The 22021-nt window shown below is 44.7% G+C and overlaps 1 protein-coding gene across 11 annotated transcripts in view; it reads left to right on the top strand.

The window, feature by feature from the left end:
* The window catches only part of myt1lb (myelin transcription factor 1-like, b), a 106898-nt gene that overhangs the window by 57598 nt on the left and 27279 nt on the right, over window positions 1-22021 (top strand). For 10 of the 11 annotated variants that reach the window (XM_056393540.1, XM_056393539.1, XM_056393538.1 and 7 more), the window contains 3 exons: window positions 12005-12480; window positions 15826-17025; window positions 19950-20084. In XM_056393540.1, coding sequence (XP_056249515.1) covers window positions 12005-12480; window positions 15826-17025; window positions 19950-20084 — 1811 coding nt within the window. Of the gene's footprint in view, window positions 1-8416; window positions 8557-12004; window positions 12481-15825; window positions 17026-19949; window positions 20085-22021 lie in introns of all 11 variants that reach the window. The other variant, XM_056393546.1, reaches the window with a different exon arrangement.

The following is a 22021-nucleotide window of genomic DNA, read 5'->3' as shown; positions in this document are numbered from 1 at the left end:
ATTAAAACCATTTTTTGGACCAGGCTGTAAACATGTTTATTTCTGCTGTAAAGTCTATGGAGACTGACTCACTGTTGGAGCCAGACTCTAGTGGTCATTAGAGGAACTGCAGCTTTTAGGTTGGGTTCTTTTTTGGGTAAACACCAAAATCAACAATCAACTGGTCCAACTTACAAGCGCTGTGTGTGTATCTACACCCTGGTGTTATATCTTATTCCTCTGCGCCATGTTTCTCAATTGTTCGAAAAACTATTATAACACACCTATGAGCTATTAGTTTATTTATTTATATAGAACATGTGTAAATATTGAAAACTAAAGCTCCACTAAAACCAATACTTTATTTAGTTAAGTTTACATTATGTCATTCACAGATATTTTTCTCACTTTCTGACTTATTTAGAGAAAAAAACAATATATCAAGATTGAATAGAAGAATATAGTAAATGACTTGTTAATGGAGATAGGGATATTCTTTTCAGTATAGGGCGTTGCTGCCTGCTGGGGCCAAACTACTTGTGGCTGCTGTCTGATGGTCCATTAAGTGTCTGCTGCTAAGACCGATGGTGTACTGTAGGCTTACCTCTGTCTGGGCAAAGTGCTGCCAGCCTGGCTTCAAGGGCCCTCGACTGGAGCAGAGCCTTCAGAACAGGCTCTTCACCTGGAGAGAGAAGGGGGAGAGAGGCAAAGGGCAACACACACACACACACACACACACACACACATTCACACACACATTCACACCTACATAGGCTCACTTAATGCGCGCTGACACAAATGTAGACATACACACACACACACACACGTATCCTAAGCCCTCACACACACACAACCTACTTCACATGTAGAGCAGCATTCCCAGCTGAGTGCCTCTCTCCAACCTGGCAATTTCAGCGGAAAGAGAATCCAGCTAAAGTACACAGGGCGTCATGCTGATTTCACAACAGGGGGGTTGAATGGCAGAATGGCCTCACTACAGCCCTCATTACTGATCCAGCAATATCCGACTCATCTATTTCAGTAGCACTCCATCATTCGCAGTAGTGTGTGCATATACAGATGGAGCTAGTTTGCAGGTTTTTACATTCTTGCTCCAGAAGTGTTGGATTGTTTCTGTAAATACAATTTATTTAATGCAGGGAGAATTTAGAGTGGACAGACCTCTACACTCACCTCCAGTGAGTGATGAAATACACAGACACACATGCACAGATAGAGTTTATACATAGAAACACTATGTACAAACTAATACACACAACACCATCTGACAGTGATGTTTTGGGTGACATTTAGTTTCTAGGTTGCACAAGATGCTCCCATAAATGAATCATGAGTAAATCTGTGAGGTGTGAATAATAGATGGGAGGAGAGGTAAAAAACAAAGGAGTGCTGTTATTATTTGTTAATAAGACACTCTGGAGCATCACTAACTAGATCTCATTACCACAATACACGCAGGCATGCATACACACAAACACCCACAGCCACACACACACACACACACTTTCTCCCACCCACATGCGCAAACACTTTATGCACGCACGCCACATGCCAAACACATGCAGAAATCTCTCATCCTGCATGACTATTTTTACCTGTGAAGCCTGTCGTTGCCTAGCGCTCTGTAATTACATCCCACACTCCACCAACGAATGATTAGAAGCAATGATGGATGGGTTAACACTGTCACCTAAGGATGCCTCGGTGCAAAGCTAATTACGCGACCATACATGTGTCATGCGCCTGATACATGTGATAGCCCTCTCAGCCTCCTGCCATAACTGTAGAACAAGTGTGATAAAGGTGGACGACGTGTCTCCTGTTAATCATCAGATAAGACATGATGAAGTAACTCCGCCGTTGATTAATAGATCTTTGTAGTTCAGCGGCGTCTTAAATATGGACGAACAGAATTATACTTGGCTTCCACATGGCGTTTAAAGGTCCTATATTTTACAGTTTTCTGGATTTTTATTTGAAGTTTTGAGTTTACATAAGAAGATATATTTGTGATTTTAAGGACCAAATCCATCCCAATATAGTGGTAGTTCGGATTATTTGATGTTGATTTTTGCTCAACCATTAAACTACTGTATGACTATGCACAAGCAACCCACGGCGCACACGGTATTACTCCGCAGATCAGCTGTTTGAGTCAGGCAGAGCTAAGCGTAGGTGAGCTTGTGCGTAGGAATACGGTAGTTCAAAGGTTGTAGTAAATCTACTGCAGGTAATACACTGACTGACGAAAGATAAGTACCTCACACAACCCCACGTCAAATAACCCGAACCATTACTTTAAGATGTCCTCTCTCAGGCTTCTCTCTGGAGCTCTAGCTCTAACTCCCTGAGCCTCTCTTCCTGATTGGCTGACTGTTTTGTGCGTGACACTGGGCCGCGCCAACCACAGGTAATGGATTGTAGCTTACTCAACGGTAAATGCAAATGGCGATGGTCAGTTGGCACTGAAATGAGGCGATTCGGTTGAATTTGGACTAAAATGTGTCAGTTATACAGAAAAAAAAAGTAATCTATTACTATCCTTGGGAAGGCTGTACGATGGTTGTCTGTCTTTTAGCTTGCTAACTCAGCTATGGAATGATTGGTTGGTGTTGTGTTGTTAATAAAGTTTAAACAACAACAAAAACAAAAGGTTGGCCGGTGGGTCCAGATGAGCCGGGCTGGGGGCGTGGTGTAGGGTGGGGACTGTATGGATGTGACATCATGGTTTCTGTGAGGATTGAACGTTTCGATACTTTCACAGTATTTATAGCGCACCTAGCCCTCATCAAAAAACGAATCTCACTCTCTACGATATGGGACCTTTAACGTCTTAAACATTTTTCAAACATTTTATCAATTCTTCCTTAGAAAAAACAACTTTTTCCCTCTGCAATGAAAAATATCTTTTGTTGTAATTTTGCTTGTTTAGCAGTGTTGTGTCTATGTATTCCACCTAAAATCAATGCCCTGATTTCATCATTATCCCCCACGAAATCACTGTCAACAACATGCTGAGCTTTTCATTTATTACTATAGACTTTGTGGAAGATTTATGAATGTTCTTTTGACTGCTACAAAAGAGAGGACTATGGATTTTCTGTTGTGTATGGCAGGAAAGTTGTATAGACTTTGTTGCTCTGCATAGACAATCTTGGTGTTATTTTGCTCAGGAGATGAAGTGTGCTTGTTTGTTCATACGTGCAAGTGCCTGTGTGTGTATGTGTTTGCCTGTGTGAGAGTGTGTGTGTGTGTGCAGACACGGATGTGAGGGGTTGCGTTTATGATTGCCACGACTACAGCTGGGGCTGTGGGCTGAGTAATTGCCTGTCTTGGTAGGGAGAGTGTGGTAGCGAGCTAAAAGTCAAGTGCTCTCTTCCTGCTGTAGACCTCATTTGGATTCCACATAGCTAGCTAGCAAGCTAACGCCAGCCCTGGGCCTGTATTATTCATAGCTTGACAGATAGCTCTCACTAAAAGCATTGGAACTGGGCCAGGTGGTGATGGAGCGACAGGGGGAAGCGGCACCACCGCACCTCACTCTCTGCCTGGCAGAGAGGAGAGGAGAGGAGAGGAGAGGAGAGGAGAGAGGATATAAGTAAAGGATATGGAAATTGAAGATAGGACGCAGCAGGCAGATGAGCAGTTCTAAGAGAAACAGGAAAATGTGTAAGTGGAATAGGAAAAGGAAGTAGGGATATAGAGATGAAGAGACCTGAAGAGGTGAAGAGGGGGCAGAGGGTGAAGGAAGAAATCAGACAGAATTATCAGAAGGCCGTACGAAGTTAAAGAACAGTGTGACTACAAGACATTAAAGCATAGCTTATATTATAACAGAGATAGAGGATGAGTGCGCAAACCACAAAAGGGTGAAAATGGAGAGAAGGCAGGAGCAGAAGCGCAGAGCGAGTGAGTGAGTGAGTGAGTGAGTGAGCGAGCGAGTGAGCGAGTGAGTGAGTGAGTGAGTGAAACCATTTCAAACAGAGAGAGAAAGAGGCCTGGAAAAAGAAGAAGAGAACAAGCAGCCATCCACCCCCGCCAAGCTCAGCAACCCCTCTGCTTCCATGTGCAGAACCAGATAAGGTCGCATTAATCAAAATCTGCCACTTCCCCTTCCAAAAAAACACCGTCTATGCCATCAGCCCCCCTCTGTGAAGTATCTGTCACCGAAACGGAAATTTCCATATTTAATGGGAAAGCTTTATATCACCAAAAAGGCAGTGTGGGCTGAGGGTGAAAAGAACAGAGTTGGTTGGATCTGTCAGCTCTGTCATTAGCTTATACACTTTAGACTGCGTACGGGAGCCTTGAGGTTCATTTCAGTTTGGCTCTGACACATTTGTTATCGTTACAGGAGTGTGATGAGGCCGGACAGAGATCGGTTCCTGTCTTTTACAACCGCAATCACAAGTGTAATAAACGTGTAGTATAACAGTACGACATTGTCTCTCCTGCATCGCAGTCTCTTTCTAGCACATAGATTAATAGTACTTTTCTCCTGCTGCATATTCTGTCCCCACATTAACCTCTAATGCAACTTAAAACACACCTTGAAAGCACTTCAGAGCCACGGCCACCAAATTTACAGTGGCATGTACATGTGACTTCTTTTGTCATGACTTCCTCTATGTTTATTTTTTCCCTTTGTAATTTTTTCTCCCTTATTTACCTCCTGTGCATATTATGACAAGCCTGAAAACTACCTCTCTGACATTACCCGGTGTCAGATAAACAGGTGGTGTTTACGCTTTTTTTTTCATTCTCCTCTTTTTTCCTCTTCTTTTTTTTTATTTTTTATAACTGCCTCCCTGAGGAAAGACATCAAAGGGAATAACAGATCATGTGCAGTGAGTGCAGAGCGTGCCAGGGGAACGTGGGCATGAAGGAGGAGGGGTGAGGGGTGGGTGAAGGGGCGGGCAGCTGCTCAGGGGCAGCTCCAGGCCGGGCACATCCTGACCTCTAACCCCTGAGCCCCCACTAGCTCTCCAGCGTCCCGTCCCCCCCACCACCACCACCACAACCACCACCACCACCACCTCCGGCCAGCCCTCCCCTCAGAGCAGCTGCCAACTAAATTACATCAGTGTCAAAAAGCCCTCCTCCTGCGCTGAGGAGATGGAGTCTGGTAAACATGACACAGAGCGGGGATCACAATGCAACGCACCGAAAGCAGGCACTTTATTCTCTGTGCCAGAAACACAGTAAAGGATAAGGCGTATGGTTATTGTTATTGTCAACAAATCTCATGAAAAGTCCAAAACCAACCGACCAACCATGCGTTAGTGTGTCTTTATGTTCCCTCTTGGTCTGTGGCTCTTAGTCAAGACTTAAATCTTCAAAAAACGGCTCATGAATATATATATTTATGTTCAGAAAAGGCAAAATAATTCTATAAAACAGCTGGGTGCTCTAGTTTTTATGAAAACTACGTACCCAGCTGTTTTTATGAAACCTACAATAACCAACTATTTTACAGAATTGTTTTGTTGGTACTGTGGTGCACACAGCTCCCCCTGGAGACACAAAAGTGTCTATACAACCTTTTTCTCTTATTTCCTGTAAACAAATCAGTGGAGTTACTATTTTAAAAATCAATAAAACGATTAAATGTCTCATATAGTATAAAGGTAGATGTCCATGTGTTGTTTGATTTTAAAGCAGGTCTAGGTTCTATATTAATACTGTGAAAGTATCAAAGCCTCAGTCCACAGAGAAATGCACACAGCCTGTATTCAGAAACTGAGCCTTAAAACCAGCTGTCAGGACTTCTGTAACTTTGTGATGTCACAACAAAGCAGTCACCACTCTCAGCCATGCCCTAAGCCCCGCCCATCTGGACCCACCATCCAACCTTGCAGGATTTGGTTTTGACCTGAAATCTACTAAATTTTTATTGGATCACTCAGAAAACAGTCGGCCAATCAGAAGAGAGGCTCAGAGCCTCAGAGACCTTTAAGTTAATTGAAGCGTCTTAAATTGAACATTGAATGAAATTGTAATGGGCATTTTTCATCGTTTTTTTTCCACATTTTATATGACAAATGGTTAATCAATTAATTGAGAAAAATAACTGGTAAAATAGTCAATAATGACAATAATCAATCGTTGCATCCATAGTTTAGATCCACATTCCAGCCATGTAAGTGATTTTCAGCATCATAGTGAGTTAATACACTAACAATCGGTGTAAGAAGCAAAGTCACTGTCAGTCTAATTCATTCACATCAGTTCATTTCTACCAGCTCATCCAAATAAACAACTACTGTGACAGCCTCCACTGTGGCTTGTTTAAACAAGCTAGAGGAAGAAATCTCTTTTCCAAAATGGCCACTGGGCTAGGAGCTAACTAGCTGGCCTCTGTGTGTGTGTGTGTGTGTGTGTGTGTGTGTGTGTGTGTGTGTGTCTCTCTGAGTCTGGGTGATTGATTGAAGTCATTACGCTGGTAGAGAGACTCTTTACCTGGCTAATCCAGGAGTGAATTTAGCTGCAGGATGACAGATAGCCGCATTACACCCCCAGAGTGTGCTGTCCGATGAGCTCCCCTGCTCGGGACCTCCACTAGGAAATTAGGCAGAATAGCTTGTATGATACACATATCAATAATCTGCCAGATCTATCTTAAAACCCCCAACCTCCATGTTAGATTTAATGTGAGGAGTCTGGAGACACAAATGCTTAAGAATTAGTATTTTGTATGTTAAAATTATATAATACACACTTATCGTAAGGCACTTTTTTTGCCTTTTTTTCCACCTTTGCAGAAATGGAGTCAGAATACACCACAATAGATTTTGTTATATATATATGTATATGTATATATACATATACATATGTATATATGTATATATATGTATGTATATATGTATATATATGTATATATGTATATATATTTCGGTTATTAAATTATCGGTTATTAAATTAGTTGCTGATTAACTTTCTCTCCAATGTCCAATGGAGTAGTGGTTTCAGATGGTTTCTACACCTGATTTCAAAATAAAGTTACTCCATCTTTCGTATCAGAATGCACAGAAGTGTTTTGGTTCGTCTGGTGCAGCAGTGAGAACAAAATAACCGTCTATCAGAGCGGCCCTTACCTCTCAGCTCCTCCTCACAGTCCCCACTCCAGCCCCACGATGGGGACAGGAAGGCACATAAACAATCTGTGAGGAGGTGGTTTTCCCCCAAGCATGAGGTGTGGTAGTTGTGGCAGATACGGACAAAAGGAGCTCAACGGGGGCAGCTGAGACCTTGGATAGTCTCAGGGAGCGAGGATAAAATGTCGGACGATGTTGCTCAGTGTGTATGAGTGGTTGCCAGCAGCTGTACTGTATCTCAGCCACGTTTGAGGATGCGGGAGCTCCCAAGGCTCTCGCTGGGGCTCGGGATAAAGACTGACAGTAGGGTATCAGGACACAGGCAGTGGCATGGATGAAAAACAAGGGCAAGAGTTAACAGCAAGAGTCAATGCAATGCAAGGGGCAGAGTATTTGACTAAAGTTGAGGCTGGATTTATCAGCTCAAGGCCACAAATGGGCAACAACAGGCTTATTGAACCAGTGAACTGAGCAGCATGTTTGTTGGGTTCTGAGCTAAGATGCCTCTTAGCTACTTCACCGCTACACTCGCTGTCTACAACATACAACCATTGTATTGTCAGGGAATGGGGGGGGGGGGTTGTGTGTGAAGCTGGATGGTGGTGCTTTGTTCAAACATGTAACCAAACATGAAAAGACTGTACTTAAATGTCACGTTTATTGTTAAGACTTCAGCGTAAATTCCAAGTGGACATGTAATTTCTGCACATGGGTTTCAGTAACGCTGAGGATTATTTCAACACGGCAGCTATGAAGTAATATTGTATGAGTTTTAGGACAAACTGACAGTCACTCCGTTGTGTGTGTGTGTGCGTATGTTAGTGTGTGCGCGTGTGTGTATGTGTGTGTGTGTGTGTGTGAATGAACCATAGCAGCTGATATGCGAGCTGGAGCCTGAGCCGCCAGAAAACGCCCCAAATTGCAGCGTCTGCCATGCGCTGAGCCTCCTGCACCAAGACACTGTCTTTTGTTCTCCCCTGCTAGCAGGAGAAGCCTGACAGCTCTGAAATGATCCTCTCTGCTCTCACACACACACACGCACACACACATACATGCACACGCGCGCACACACATTCACACACAATACATTTCTCCTTTTCTTTTATAAGTCCTCTACCATATATTTCCCAATTTTCTGAGCACATATTGTACACACACATATGCAAACACGCACAAAAGCATACACTCCCCCGTCTGTCTCACTCCTATAGCCTCTATTTTTCCCTCCCCACCTCTCATTTTCTCTCCCTGTCTGTCTATCTCTCTCATTTTTCCTCACTGTCTGACTGTGAGGATGGCGAATCCCTCATGGATTTCTGCAGGGTATCACCATGGAGACGGGGCTCTGCCACACGTGTCTATAGATCCTCCTACTGGATAGGGGGCACAGCCAGAGGTGGTGCATTCCCTCCATCTCAAGTCTGCTCTGCAGGGAGAGAAAGAGAGACAACAATGAGCTAAGGTTGTGTGTGTGTGTGTGTGTGTGTGTGTGTGTGTGTGTGTGTGTGTGTGTGTGTGTGTGTGTGTGTGTGTGTGTGTGTGTGTGTGTTCATGCATGTGTGTGTGTGTGTGTGTGTGTGTGTGTGAGAGAGAGATAGGAGAAAATGCGAAAAGAGGTTGAAAGTGAAGTAAATTGGTGTGAGAAAAGAACAAAAGTAATGTATACTCAATGATATATATGGAGGAGGTGGAGAAAGTGGAAAGGAAAAGGAGCAGGTGAGGTTATGATGGGTGAGAACAAAGAGGGAGAGATATGAGGTGAGAATGTTGGGTGACAGGAGGAGATGACGAGAGAGCGAGAGAGAGAGAGCGAGCGAGAGAGGAGGCAGAGGAAAAGGCAACAGCAGCCTCATCCTGGTGTCAGGGAGACAAATAGTGTGTGATGCTAATGACTGGCTAAAGCTTTTGCCCCTGCTGCGAACAGCCGCTAATATGACTGCTAATAAAGGCACCGTGGAACGTTGTCGCATTCCAGCAGTCGCTCAACTGTCGCCCAAAATTAGCCAAACGGGAGCTTTCCTTCTCCTGCCGCTCCACTCTCCTGCCTCACATTAATGCTCCAGAAATGGGGCCCTCTCTGTAACGTTTCCAGAAGGTTTTTTTTTTTTCTTCTTCCTGCATTAAAGGGCCACTTGTTCACACTGTAAAAGAATTTGTTCCATCTTATAATGCCGAGGATGCCCACTCCATAAAATATGAAGTAGTCTTTTTGTGATCTGAAGCTCTTTTCTTTTTTGATTGCTACCTCTCATGCCGCGCACTCCTCTTGAAGGATTTTGTGATGCTGCCAGGGGACGAAGCAAAAGAGTAACTTAACAGTGGAGCTGCATTTTTTCTCATCTCCTTCCTTTCCCTGCACAATTCCTGCAGAATTTCTTTCTCTTTTTTTTTTTTTTTTTTTTTTTTTAGCTTTAAATGCCACCTAATTATTTCCGGAATTTTAATTGCCAAGCGCAGTGAGTGGGATGCGGAGCCTGTGATGACGAATGTTGTAGCCAAGGTCACACAGCGACAGAGCTAGGGAACGTGGGATGGCGGAGCCGCGGAGGCTTCCTGTGGCTTAGTCATCATGGGGCTTATAGGAGCGTCGGGGCAAACACACCTCTCACAGTGTCACAACAACCTGACAGCTCAGGGACGGGAGGACACCTGAGACCAAAGTTATTCTGCATGCAACGCCTCTTAACACCAGCGTGATTAAAAGTCATTTACATAGGAGAAGCTCTGCGGTCGCTTTAACTGAGCAGGAGCTTTCAAACAGATTTCTACGGCACTGTAGGTGGAACTTTTAGCGTAGTCAAGTTTTTTTTTTTTTTTTAAAGCATGTTCGCCCTCTATCTATCATAGGCCTCTTTGTTTGTACGGTCCTGACCCAAAATAATGAAGTGCACTTGACTCCTTTTGAACATACAATGGAAAAATACACAGCCAAGTATTTATTATTTGTTATCTATTAGCTGATGTTGCAGAGCAATTACAGCAACTCAACAACCATTTTTCAGAGCGACTCAGGTGTAGTCGCATTAATACCTGTCAGCCAGTGAGCTACGCGGCGGCTTAACGCACGACAGCGAGAGACTACCTTAAGGCCGCTTTCTTGTTACAATAAAGGAGGGGGAGGCAGAACGAGAAGACGGAGAGAGGAGAAGAGTGGTGAGGGGCTGCGTCTCTCTGCCTTTTCCCACACCACTTTTCCCTCTCCCTCTCTTTCCATCCCTGCTGCCCCTCCCTCTCCTTCTTCCCACTCACCTATCCTCTCCTCTTCTGCCAGCCCGCCTGCATTGGCAGCTGCTAACCTGCTGGGACCGGCCCTTGATTTATTTGGAGAGGGCCCTGGAACGGAGGGGCCAGGATGAGTGGCATTTTAATGTGCTTTTGAGATGTTTGGTCACAAGCATTATTGATCACAGTGCCGCAGCACACCCCCACTCCCCCCCCCAACCCCTTCCACTGTCCCGCAGACCCTCACACTGCCCTGGGGGAGAGGTCTGGCTGTCAGGCAGGGAATGAGTTTCCATGTGGGCTTAGATTAATGAAATGAGGCCCCTGGTTGCAGGGGGTGCAGGGGGTCAGACCATTAAGGAATCCTTGGGCTTGGCAAGATTGAGCCTGCCAGGTGACTGGACCCTGACTGACTGATGGACGTGCAGGACTGAGGAGAGAGCGAGAGAGAGGGGAGAGGGGAGGATAGATAGGATATTGGCCTGTGGGACACACTGACATGAAAAACAGAGAAAAAGAAGGAACAGAAATGGGTTTCTAAGACTGCAGTCCTCCATCCTGCAACAGACCATTAGCACCTAACCACTGCGATAAGCCTTTTCCATAGTCGCTCCACCACAAAAGCAGCACACATTGACTAACAACAACCATTTTCTTACTCTCACACACACAGCCTTGTGCCATTCATTCACATCAGGTCTTACTCTAAGTAGCGTGGAGCTGGGGAAATGTCCAGAGGTTGTAAAAATAGGAGCCAGGGATATTTCACAGCTGAGTGAACATGCCCAAAGCGTGTTTAGCTCTCTTACACTGGAGCCTGGACAGAGAGTTTATTTGATGGCCAAAACACTCAGCAGAACTCATCATGAGTCCGACTGTGTGGGTGCCTTTGTTCAAACGTGCCACATACGTGTGAACGGCTACAACACACACACACACACACACACACACACAATACACATAAACGCACAAACAGCAGCACACGTTTTTAAAGTCACACACTCCCACTGCAAGGAGGGGTGGGGGGCCCAGGTAGCAGCTCGGAGGCTCTCAGAGGTTTGATGAGTGAAATGGATTAAGCCCCTGTGATCAATAGCCTGAGCGAATACACAGATTATCAGATTATCAGATTAGGATCTGTCCCCCTGCTGCCGAGGGGAGCCAGAGAATACATTAAAACCCGAGGTGCTTTAATCAGGCTACAGGTTGTCTTCTCTCCCTCGCAGACAGCTCCAGACTGGCTGTTGTTGTTTTTTCGCTGCACTTGGTTTCACGTCAGAATGAGGGCGTATCAGTCTGGAGCGAAGCGTTCGCAGAGAACGCACAGCGAAGAGAATAAATTCATGTTACCTGGTTACCTGAATATGAATGAATGTCAAAGTAATTCCTCTGCTTCAAAGATACTGATTTTACCCCTTGCAGTTGTTGTCTAGAAGAAATTGAGCATTTTATGTTAATTGCTCGATAGTTAATGAGCACATGTCTAATTAAGGTCGGTTAAGCAAAGTTTCATATTTTTCCCAGAAGAAGAATTCAGGAGCCGTTGCCCCTTGTTCCTTGTTGTCTTCCTTTCAAATGTAGTTTGTAAACCACAGAACTTTACAGAGGCCTGGGTGCAAATATGTGTTAGCATATATGGCTAGGTGAGGCTAACAGCTAATGGTTGTTCTCTTATCTCTCCTCTGCAGTGTGTATGGCTGCCCTCTGGCCAAGAAGAGAAAGAGTCTAGACAGACAAACCCTGGAAACCTCCCCCAAGAGGAGCACCTACCTAGACGACATGGACAACTCCACGATGGAGGAGTGCTACGAGACCGATGGGACCGAAGAGATGGACGACCGGGAGGAAGAGGAGGAGGAAGGAGCCGTGGAGGAGGAGGAGGAAGAGGGAGAAGTGGAGGAGGAAGAGGAGGTGGAAGGCTACATGGACTACAACATGGAGCAAATGGAGCACGAAGATGGGGAGGTGGAGAGAGGCGATGCAGAGGGGGAGGAGGAGGACGAGGACGAAGAAGAGGATGTAGAGGTGGAGCAGGAGGAGGAGGAGGAGGGTGATGATGAGAGGGTGGACGAGGCGGAGGAGGAGGAGGAGGAGGAGGAAGCGGTAGAGGAAGTGGACTATGAAGAGGGAGAGGAGGAGGAAGGAGAGCAGGGTCAAGGGCAAGGTGAGAACACGTTCCCATCATCACGCTGGATGAGACAATATGGACAAATGTTTTAAACAACCTTCAAAGGAATAGTTCAGCATTTTAGGAACTCCGCTTATTCGCTTTCAGAGCAATGAGAAGATCATACCGAGGATGAAGAAGCCAGTTAGCTTAGCGCAAACACCGCTAACAAAGGGGAAACATCCAGCCTGTCTCTGTTGGAACGTAGCAAAGTCCACCTACCAGTATCTAACGCGGCACATCCATTTTTACGGGGAGGGGTCATGTGTCAGACTATTTCTTGGCTGGGCAACAGTAACATCCTGGAGTCTCCACTGGTTGCTTGGCAACTGTCAGCTGAGCCAAGAAATACTTGGGCCCAGAACCTCCTCTAAAACAGCAAATTGTTGTTTTTACACTTCATTTTTTTTTTTTTTTTTACAAACAAGATTTCATGTTGATTAGCGAGCTGTGGAGGTGCTGGTAGACGTGGTCTGTTACCATCAGACAGAGCCGGGCTAGCTGCTGAGGTAGGCTAACTGGCTGCTGGCTGTAGCTTCATACAGACATGAGAGTGATGTCATCTTCACATCCAACTCTCCGCCATAAAGCGAATAAATGTTGAACTATTCCTTTAGAGATTCTCTATATATTTTAAAATATTACCATTATTTTTCATGCTCCATTTGCATACCTGTGGTTTAGCCTTTATTTCTATATTTTATGAATTAGATAAAGTAGTTTAGGGCATTTTGACGTGATGTTCAAACACAGACTGTTTTGCATTAGAATGAGAGGAAAGATCTGAATCCAGCATGGCTGAAACCATACAGTGGATTATTCCTGTATCAACTCATTTTGAAAGACAGACTCTTGTGCTGCTGCTGAAGTCTGAAGCCACTAGAAGCTGGAGGAGCTGAGCTCTGGCACCAAATTACTTGTTTGCTCATTTCTCTCTTTTTCAGAGAGCTCTTTTTAAAAAAATATTTACGCCTTTTTTCTAATTACGGAAAATTTATCTAAATTGATGACTAACATCAGCGTGGTTCCCCTTTGCAATTATTTCCCACTGAAAAGTTTTAACCTTCCTCATAAGACACAGGAAAAAGGCTGCCAACAAGCCAATCATTTTTGATATCAGAAGATATTAGAAGTCGGAAGTTGCTGGTCCCTTGATATATTTTAATCTTATAAATATTAGAGCTGTTGACATGAAACGTGTTACAAAAATACCACCTAGTTTTGTGAAACTCCTGCCCCATATGTCCCCCCCACCCCCCCACCCCCCTGACGTGCCCAACACCAGATTTGGCAGGTTTCTCTCCAGCAGATTCTGCTTTGCACCCCTGCATCACGATTGGACCTGACAGTGCCTTCAAGTCCAATTAAGAGTGAAGCTCTGAGAGAGGAGTGTGTTAACCCTGTTTGGAGTGTAGCTCTATACCCACCCAGTGTTGATGTGGCACCTCAGCAGCCATGCTCTTATTTTCTTGCAGACATGTGAAAACATCTCTACAGACTGGTGTTCATTAGAGCCCACAGAAGAGACCTTACCCTTAACTCGGTGACGGTGGACTGTTGCCACCGTCTCTGCAGCCTGTCAACAGCCTGTCTTTCTATGGGTGGGAGCTGATTACCATCTATTTTTGATAATTGGTATTCACACGGCGCAGTGTGTGTAGTTAGTATAAATTCTGCATTGAGCTGTATGATCATTATGATGCATGTATATTTATGGAATAGAAGGAAACAACATTTTAATCTGCAGTTAATTCCTTTTCAAAAAAAAAAAAAAAAAAAAAGGCAGGAAGCTCTTTCCATATGCATCATTACTATGTTCTCCATTCGCCCCAAGACAGCAGTGCTGGATGGTCCCTGGGCAGATTCCAATCTCCTAAATGTAATAGAGGTGACGTTGTGAAGCTTCTCTGTGTTTCTCAGCGGCATGCACATCTCTGTAGCTATAATCCAAAGCCAATTCAGGGCAGGGCAGCCTCTCTGTTCCCTCCTTAATCTGTTTCGGTTCCGTATCCCTTTTATGTACCTTGATTGCTCTTCAAATTGCTTTCCTGTGCCATGTTTCATACCAACAAAAATTAAACCCCTGGTGCAGGAGGTTGCAGTAAGAAGCCTTCCACTGTCAAAATATGTGCCTGGTCATTCATGACTGTTCCCTCTTCCCGCTCTAAAGCCCTCAGCCCCCGAGCGCCAATATTATGTTGCTCTCATTAGATTGGAGTGTGTGGTGTGTAAGGATGTGTGTATGTGAGGAAAGTCAGTGTTTGTGTAGCCTACGTATATAACTGGATGATATTCAGATTTGTTTTTATGCATATTTCATTGTCACTATATGCTTCATATTTGTAACTTTGATCTGATGAACACACTCAAGTTCAAATCATTGTGTATATTTTGATTACGGAGAAGTCTTTCAACCTGGTGAAAATTAATATTTCATCACAAACAATCACACTTTTTTTAAGTTTTTTTTTTGTTCTATTAATACTATTTACTGTCTCGTGATTTGCTTGTTCCCACCAGAAGGGAAACTCTTTATTTATGATTTACCGTGTGTGGGCCTCTGGGTTCATTTTCTCCACAGGAATGTAAGTGGCAAATGTGACGCCAATGTGAGCAATGTGCTCTTGGCGGCTCAGGGCGGAAATGTGAAAGGAGAGATTGGAAGTGCTCCAGGAGTGAGTGCTTGAAATTACTGACAGAAGAGGTTCAGTAACCTTTTGCAGCCTGTCAGAATCAATTAGGCAGTGAAAGGAATTCAAAAGGTACTGATGATTGAATGAAAAAAGAACTTTACTAGCAAACTATGAATTGCTGCCGACTGGGGTTCATCTTGTTGTAGATGGAACACCATATTATCTTGCAGATTTTTGAATCTCCTGTAAAAAAAAAAAAAAAAAAAAAAATGTTCTTTCCAATTCAAAGGTTTTCTCACAATGTTTTGATTTAAACGGCTAAAAAATGAATAAAATGTTACCTCATTTGCAACTATTTACAGAAATCTTTAGTAATATTTTTAATCATAAGACCTGTGACTATCTTTCTAAAGACATCCAAGAAATTAGGACAAAAAATATACTCGCCAAAGATATAGTCCCTGGTTTCACAGATTCTCATTTGCCAGAGCATGTTTCTCTGGAACTTTCCCAAACCGCTATATTTAACTTCCTGTGGTGATTCACAATTCAGAACACGAGCTGCTGTTAAGACTCTCAAAGTAAATTATTAGGGGAAGCAAAGAGTTCCTTATCCAATTTAGATGGACCAAGCCCAGAAATCTGATTTACCAGTAAAATAGAATGATGGAAATGAAATTACAAGACGTTTGTTCTTTCTGTCCAACAGAGGACGATCAGATGAGCAACGGCGAGGGGGGCGAGGGCGATGGTGGTGGAGGTGGCGGTAGCAATGCCAAATCTGGCCTGACGACCGAGAAGGACAACAACAACAATGACGAGTATGAAAACTATGACGAACTTGTGGCCAAGTCCCTCCTAAACCTGGGCAAGATCGCAGAAGACGCCGCCAACCGAGCCATGACAGAATCTGAGATGAACAGCAACTCCTCCAACAGCGCTGAGGAAGAAGAGGAGGAGGAAGACGAGGAAGAGGAGGAGGAGGAGGAGGAGGAAGAGGAGGAGGACGAAGAGGAGGAGGAGGAGGAGGAAGAGGAAGAAGAGGAGGAGGAAGAGGAGGAAGAAGAAGAGGGGGAAGGGGATGAAACGCAGAGGGGTGATCTCAGTTTGGACGTTGACAGTGACGTGGTTCGGGAGACTGTGGACTCCCTTAAACTGCTGGCACAAGGTCACGGTGCGGTGCTGTCCGACAATTTAGACGGACAGGAGTTTGAGGATGGTAGGGCTGAGAACGGGGACGAGACTGACTGTACCCACAGTGGGGGAAATGCACACAATGGTGGTAATGGACAAGTTAAGACCACCAGTAATGGACAAATAGATAACAGCGACGAGGAAGTGTGTTTAAGCAGTCTGGAGTGCCTACGAAACCAATGCTTCGACCTGGCTCGGAAACTAAGCGAAACAAAGTCCGCTGACCGAAATGGACCGTCCCAGCAAAATCATTTCTCGTGCGGAGATCCCAATCAACAGCCCCAGCATCATGGCTATGGGGATTTCCACCATAGTCAAGACGACAGGCGGACGCTTGATAGGAACTATTCCGACATGGACAATCTCATGAAGCTGGAGGAGCAGCTGAGCCCGCGCTCCAAAGCTTTCTCCAGTTGCGCGCAGGATGACCGGTATCACACCAACCACCGAGACTTTGACGAGGACACCGCCTCAGTGACATCAGACCGATCTGAAGAAGTGTTTGACATGACAAAGGGTAACCTGTCCCTCCTGGAGAAGGCCATTGCACTAGAGTCAGAACGCGCCAAGGCGATGCGAGATAAAATGGCAGCCGAGGCTGCCAGGAGAGATGGGGTGAGGTATAGCCATGAAGACCACGGCCCGCGGCACGGCTATGGTGTTGAGCGTAAAGCCCGCCTTCCTGATGGTATGAAGAAGCCTTTCTACCATAAAGGTGAGTGGTTCTTTCAAACAGGGACACGCTCAGATGCACATGAGCTTCCTTTGGAAACCATATCTACACAAGTGTAGGCATGTTTACCTCATTTAACAAGCTCAGGTAAAATGTTTGTCTGCCACTGTTGGGCTCTGTATTGTATCTATCCTGCACTGGAGACTAGACAGCCCACATGCATTCTGGGAACCTCACTATAACCCCAGGACAAGCTTTTTCAGCCAATTTGGAAATTCGCATCTCGGTAGCAGCGGGAGCAGCAGCAGCAGCTTATGTTGTTAAAATAGGCCAGCATGGAAACATCAGAGGGTAGGCTTGTCAGGCATAAGTAATGGCAATCTGCACGGCCTGTTAGGACCGCAAATCTCATCCCTGCGATGCAGCTTGGGGTAAAGCTGCCTATTTTTAAACCTGAGCAAGCACTTGGGAGAGGAAGCTACAAAACAGAGGCCGTCTGCTTTTAGAAAGGATTCATTCTGTAGGGAACAAATAATCTTTTTATGTTTTTTTATGACCTAACATTCAGATGGATGCTGACTGATACTACAGCGACACAGATATACATATATTACAAAGACTGTAGTATTCCATTGGTGGTGACTGTGTACTGGATGTACTTGTATACCTACAGAGAAGACACATTGCATTGGCATTTGCAGAGGTCTGATTGCCAGCTCCCTTGTTTCACTCGTAATTAGGCCTCACATCGTATCCTTTACTGCAACAATGTTCAGACTTGAGGTGAGGGTTTCCTCCCATAAGGAAGATATCAGATGAGAGCAACAAATAAGAGCATGCTAATTCACAGCAGGGTGATATTACGGCAAAATGCCACACAACTCACAGCAGGTATATATTGCAACTTAAATGCCACACAAATGTTAATTTCAAGAGCCTCCTATCGCCCCTGTGTCTGGCTAATGTAGGAATAATGAGAGGACGCGAGACAGTTGCATCACGATAACATCTTTCCCCGGGCAAGATAGGAGCAGACACTCGTTGACCAGGGTTCTTCTGTATGATTTATAAAACAGAACATGGCAAGGGAGAAGGGTAGGGGTGGGAGGTGGGAGGTGGGAGGTTCGGGGGCGGGGGCGGGGGGGGGGGGGGGGGGGGGGGGGCAGCTCCCTAAGAGAAACATGAGGCTGAGATGAAAATTGAACAGTACCAGAATGACCGATAACGAACGACAGGCCCACTGACTGCACATTAATTATCCAGAGATGGTATGGTAATGGGGGCCATTTGCTATGCAAAGCGCAGACCATCCCCAGCCACAATCAATATCCCCTGCTTTCTAATATGCCTTCCACTCGGCTGCCTCCACTCTCCGCAATGGAAAACGTGGCAGACGCACGGCCATCACATATGTGTATGTGTATGTGTACGTGTGCGTCCGTGCATGTGGAAATGGAGAATTATTTCCAACATACTGTTCAAACACTAACAGTCAGTGTAATAATGTGCCCGAAAAGAAGCCATTATTAAGAAGCCACGTTTTACATGCAGACCAAGTTCTTTATCAACATGAAAGTCCCCTGCTTTTATTGCACCGGTGGCAGACAGAGAGAGAGACATGACGTAGCAATATTGTACCAAACTCATGTGCCCCTAACGTGACATAGACAGATGACAGCCTCAGAGGATAATGAGGTGCATTTTTTTTCTGATTAATGAGACATGGGATTTGGTTTGGTGACTCGCTTGTAAATGTATGAGAAGGTGTGCTCCATGCAACCTCTTAATTCTAGCCTTCACTTGATTATTCCTCTTGTATGCTCTTACTCAGCAACCTCTGGGTTTATATTGGTTTGTCAGTAGGTGCCTTAGGTGGAGCTACCAAGTTACACCTGCCTTTAAAGCTTAAAATAGTCTGCCTCCCTAATACTAGCTCCTGATAAAAGTTTCAGTCACACACATGGCTCAAACTTGATAATCTCACCTTCTGTAACGCTGCTATGAAAAGATATTATAGGCTACTATTGTAAATTTTCCCCATTGTCTTTAAATGGTAGTGTAAACTGCATCCTACAAGAGCCATTGTTCACAGTAAGAAGAATCTTTGACCTTGTTTGAGGGTCAACGTGTTTTACAGGTGGGTGGTTGCATTTGCAGAAACATTGCCAGTTGGCACGCCGTGGCATCCTGGCTTTTTGGTGGTAACCATATCTGATCTGGGTTTGGGTGAAATAGGAGAACCAGGTTTTGGGAAGGGAAAGACAATCTTATCCGGTGTGTGTGTGTGTCTGTGTCTGTGTGTCTCTGTGTGTGTGTGTGTGTGTGTGTGTGTGTGCGTGCGTGCGCGTGCGTGCGCATTTTGGACCCTCATTGTCTCACTCAGGTCAACAAACTGTCACGTGGAGCCAGGAGTGGCTTTAATGATACATTCTTAATTCAAGCTAAACTGGAAGATCAAACTCTTTTTGTTGAAGGTCACTAACACTGGAGAAATATTTCACAGATGTTCACAGTTTCATTGCAGTAAACAAACTTCATGATCAAAAGATCTGTCAACAAGCCAATTAATACGTCTTTAAATATAGCAATAAATAATAGCCTATAAATAAAAAAGAAATCCACTTAAATTTCAAATATGTTTGATTACAATAGTCAAGAGTGTAGATTTGGTTTCAGACATGAAGTCAGAGGTTGTTCTATTTCCTGCATTAAAATGCTTATATCATGTCATAGCATTATATTTTTTTAAGTGGTGTCCACAGTCTTCTTCTCAGGCTGCAGGTAAAACCTCCATCAGTCAGAGGATTGGGCAGTAGCCTGTTTGTAGCCTGAGTTGTGAAACCCAGGGAAAAGAAAGTCTGCAGATCACCCACTACTGCTAGTTAAGGTCAAAAAAATATACAATAAGTGAAAAGTAAGCAAAGTGGGGAACATGTGATCACCTCCATGTGCCTCTCTGTCCACAGACGCTTCACGTGCGGACAAGAAGGAAAGCCGGTGTCCGACACCGGGCTGTGATGGCACGGGTCATGTGACCGGCCTGTACCCGCACCACCGGAGCCTTTCCGGCTGTCCGCACAAAGACCGGGTGCCACCAGAAAGTAAGCATATCTGTCACACACACCAGCCAAACCAAACATAGGTTTACTTTATTTACCCAACCTGTGGCCTTGATGTCCTTTGATGTTCAGGGATCGGCATGTTTCCCGTGACCACTGCTGTGTCTGGCACGTCCTGTGTACTTGCTGTCGTGGTTGAACCGTGTTTGATATTTCAGCGGGGTGTACAGTGAGGGGTCAGACGGGTTGCAGCTGCGCTTCTCCTGTGACATTTTGCATGGGGCCGTGGATTTGCTTGCTGATTGCCTGCCTAGTGTGCCGTGGTGATGAGGCGGGAAATGAGGCCTTAGTGATGTGCAAATAGTGGCAACGCGGTGGTTTACTTGACTGCAAGAGACCTTCTCCTCTGCGAGATTGACTGACAGTGATTGAGGGCGTATGATCGGGGGTGGGGGGGTTACTGTACACGGGTTGCATGCGTCTTCACAGCATGGCTGGTCAGTGCATGGATGACTGATAAGAAGAGGTTAAATGTCACGCTGTTGCATTTCATTAATTCGTGTAGCTTTTTAATGGTAATTGAGTCCTAACATTTCATTTTTCACAAAAGTTGAAAATGCTCACAGACCTTGATAACACTGTGTCTGCTTCAGTCATCCATGCCATGAACCCCCATTCATTTATTTGTATTCCCCACTCAATTAAGTTATATTGAATAGAAAGGCAGTATCATATCTCTAAGCCACAGATCAAGTGAAGTGGCAATAAACATTAGCCTTGGCTGAATAGTGAGTCTTCCCTTTTGAGAATTCACCCTGGCTATTTAGTCCCATTCACCTTGTGCAAACTTCTCAATAAAAGCCCCTTTACACGTATCATTAACCGCAGCGTGAAAATCAAGTTATGATCTGCCATGACCCAGACTGCAATCAAAATAAAAGAGGTTTTAATAATGGCAAAGAAATTAGTTACCATTAAAGCCCGGCTTGTAAAGACCAGCAGTGTCACAGATGATTCCTGTTCTGTGGAGCGCCGCTCACACAAAAGTCCCCTAACCTGAGATGTCCTTGTCTCCCACAAATGTGAAATGGCTCAGAGCAGGTGACCTTGACTGGGATCAAGAGCCTCAGGATGGAATTTGGAAAGGGCTTGAATTGATTGTCACTGGAGATTTTTGGAATATGATGTCTGTGTTCCTCCTCCTGTTCCTCACTTGTGTTGATCGGGCTGACTTTTGGGGGAAATGATACCACAAACACAGAACAGGATGCTTTGGATCACAAAAAAAAAACTTCTCTTCTCCGTGTTTGTGCGTTGTTAAGAAGGCGGCGTGCTTTAGGTAGCGTGAGTTATCAGTAAGTCTCTGCATTATCGGCTATGAAGCAGCCCCCACCCCACCCACCCCCACCCACCATGTTTCTGTCAACATTCTTATGGCCCCTTTTAAAGGTAGAGATGAGTACAAGTCAGACATGGGACTGCCTGCAGGGCAGACTCAGCTACAGGCGAGTCTCTCTCCCCCTATTAACACATTTGCTGGCCTGAATGGACAATGTATTATTAATGGCTTCATTTAATTGGGAAATCACACAGTGTGGCCAGACTCTTCCTTGGGAAATGTAAAAAAAAATGATGATTAAATTGTATCTTAAATTCATCAATTGCCATTCCTGTTGGCTCATTGTTGCTCTTTTTCTGTAAAATATGAAAAATATTGAATCCCGGTGTCTTCGCGTTGTCTTTAGAGCGGCAAACTACATTTCCTCCCGCTTGCTTCCTTGTACTATTCCGCTATAGTTAATCCCTGTAGTTCTATGGGTGCCCTCTGAATCAGGCCCACTGCTTTAATTTGTTGCCATTCTGTCCGTCTCTATGCAGAGGCCACGGCAGAAGTGGGATATGCATAATGTATTGGCTAGTGGCATGTTGAGGTGGCAGGCTTTGTCCAATTACCTGCACCGAATACCAATTAGTATGTA

This window comes from Seriola aureovittata, chromosome 13, assembly GCF_021018895.1.
Source record: "Seriola aureovittata isolate HTS-2021-v1 ecotype China chromosome 13, ASM2101889v1, whole genome shotgun sequence".
In the NCBI taxonomy this organism is placed as follows: Eukaryota; Metazoa; Chordata; class Actinopteri; order Carangiformes; family Carangidae; genus Seriola; species Seriola aureovittata.
This window is presented reverse-complemented; position numbering and strand designations above follow the sequence as displayed.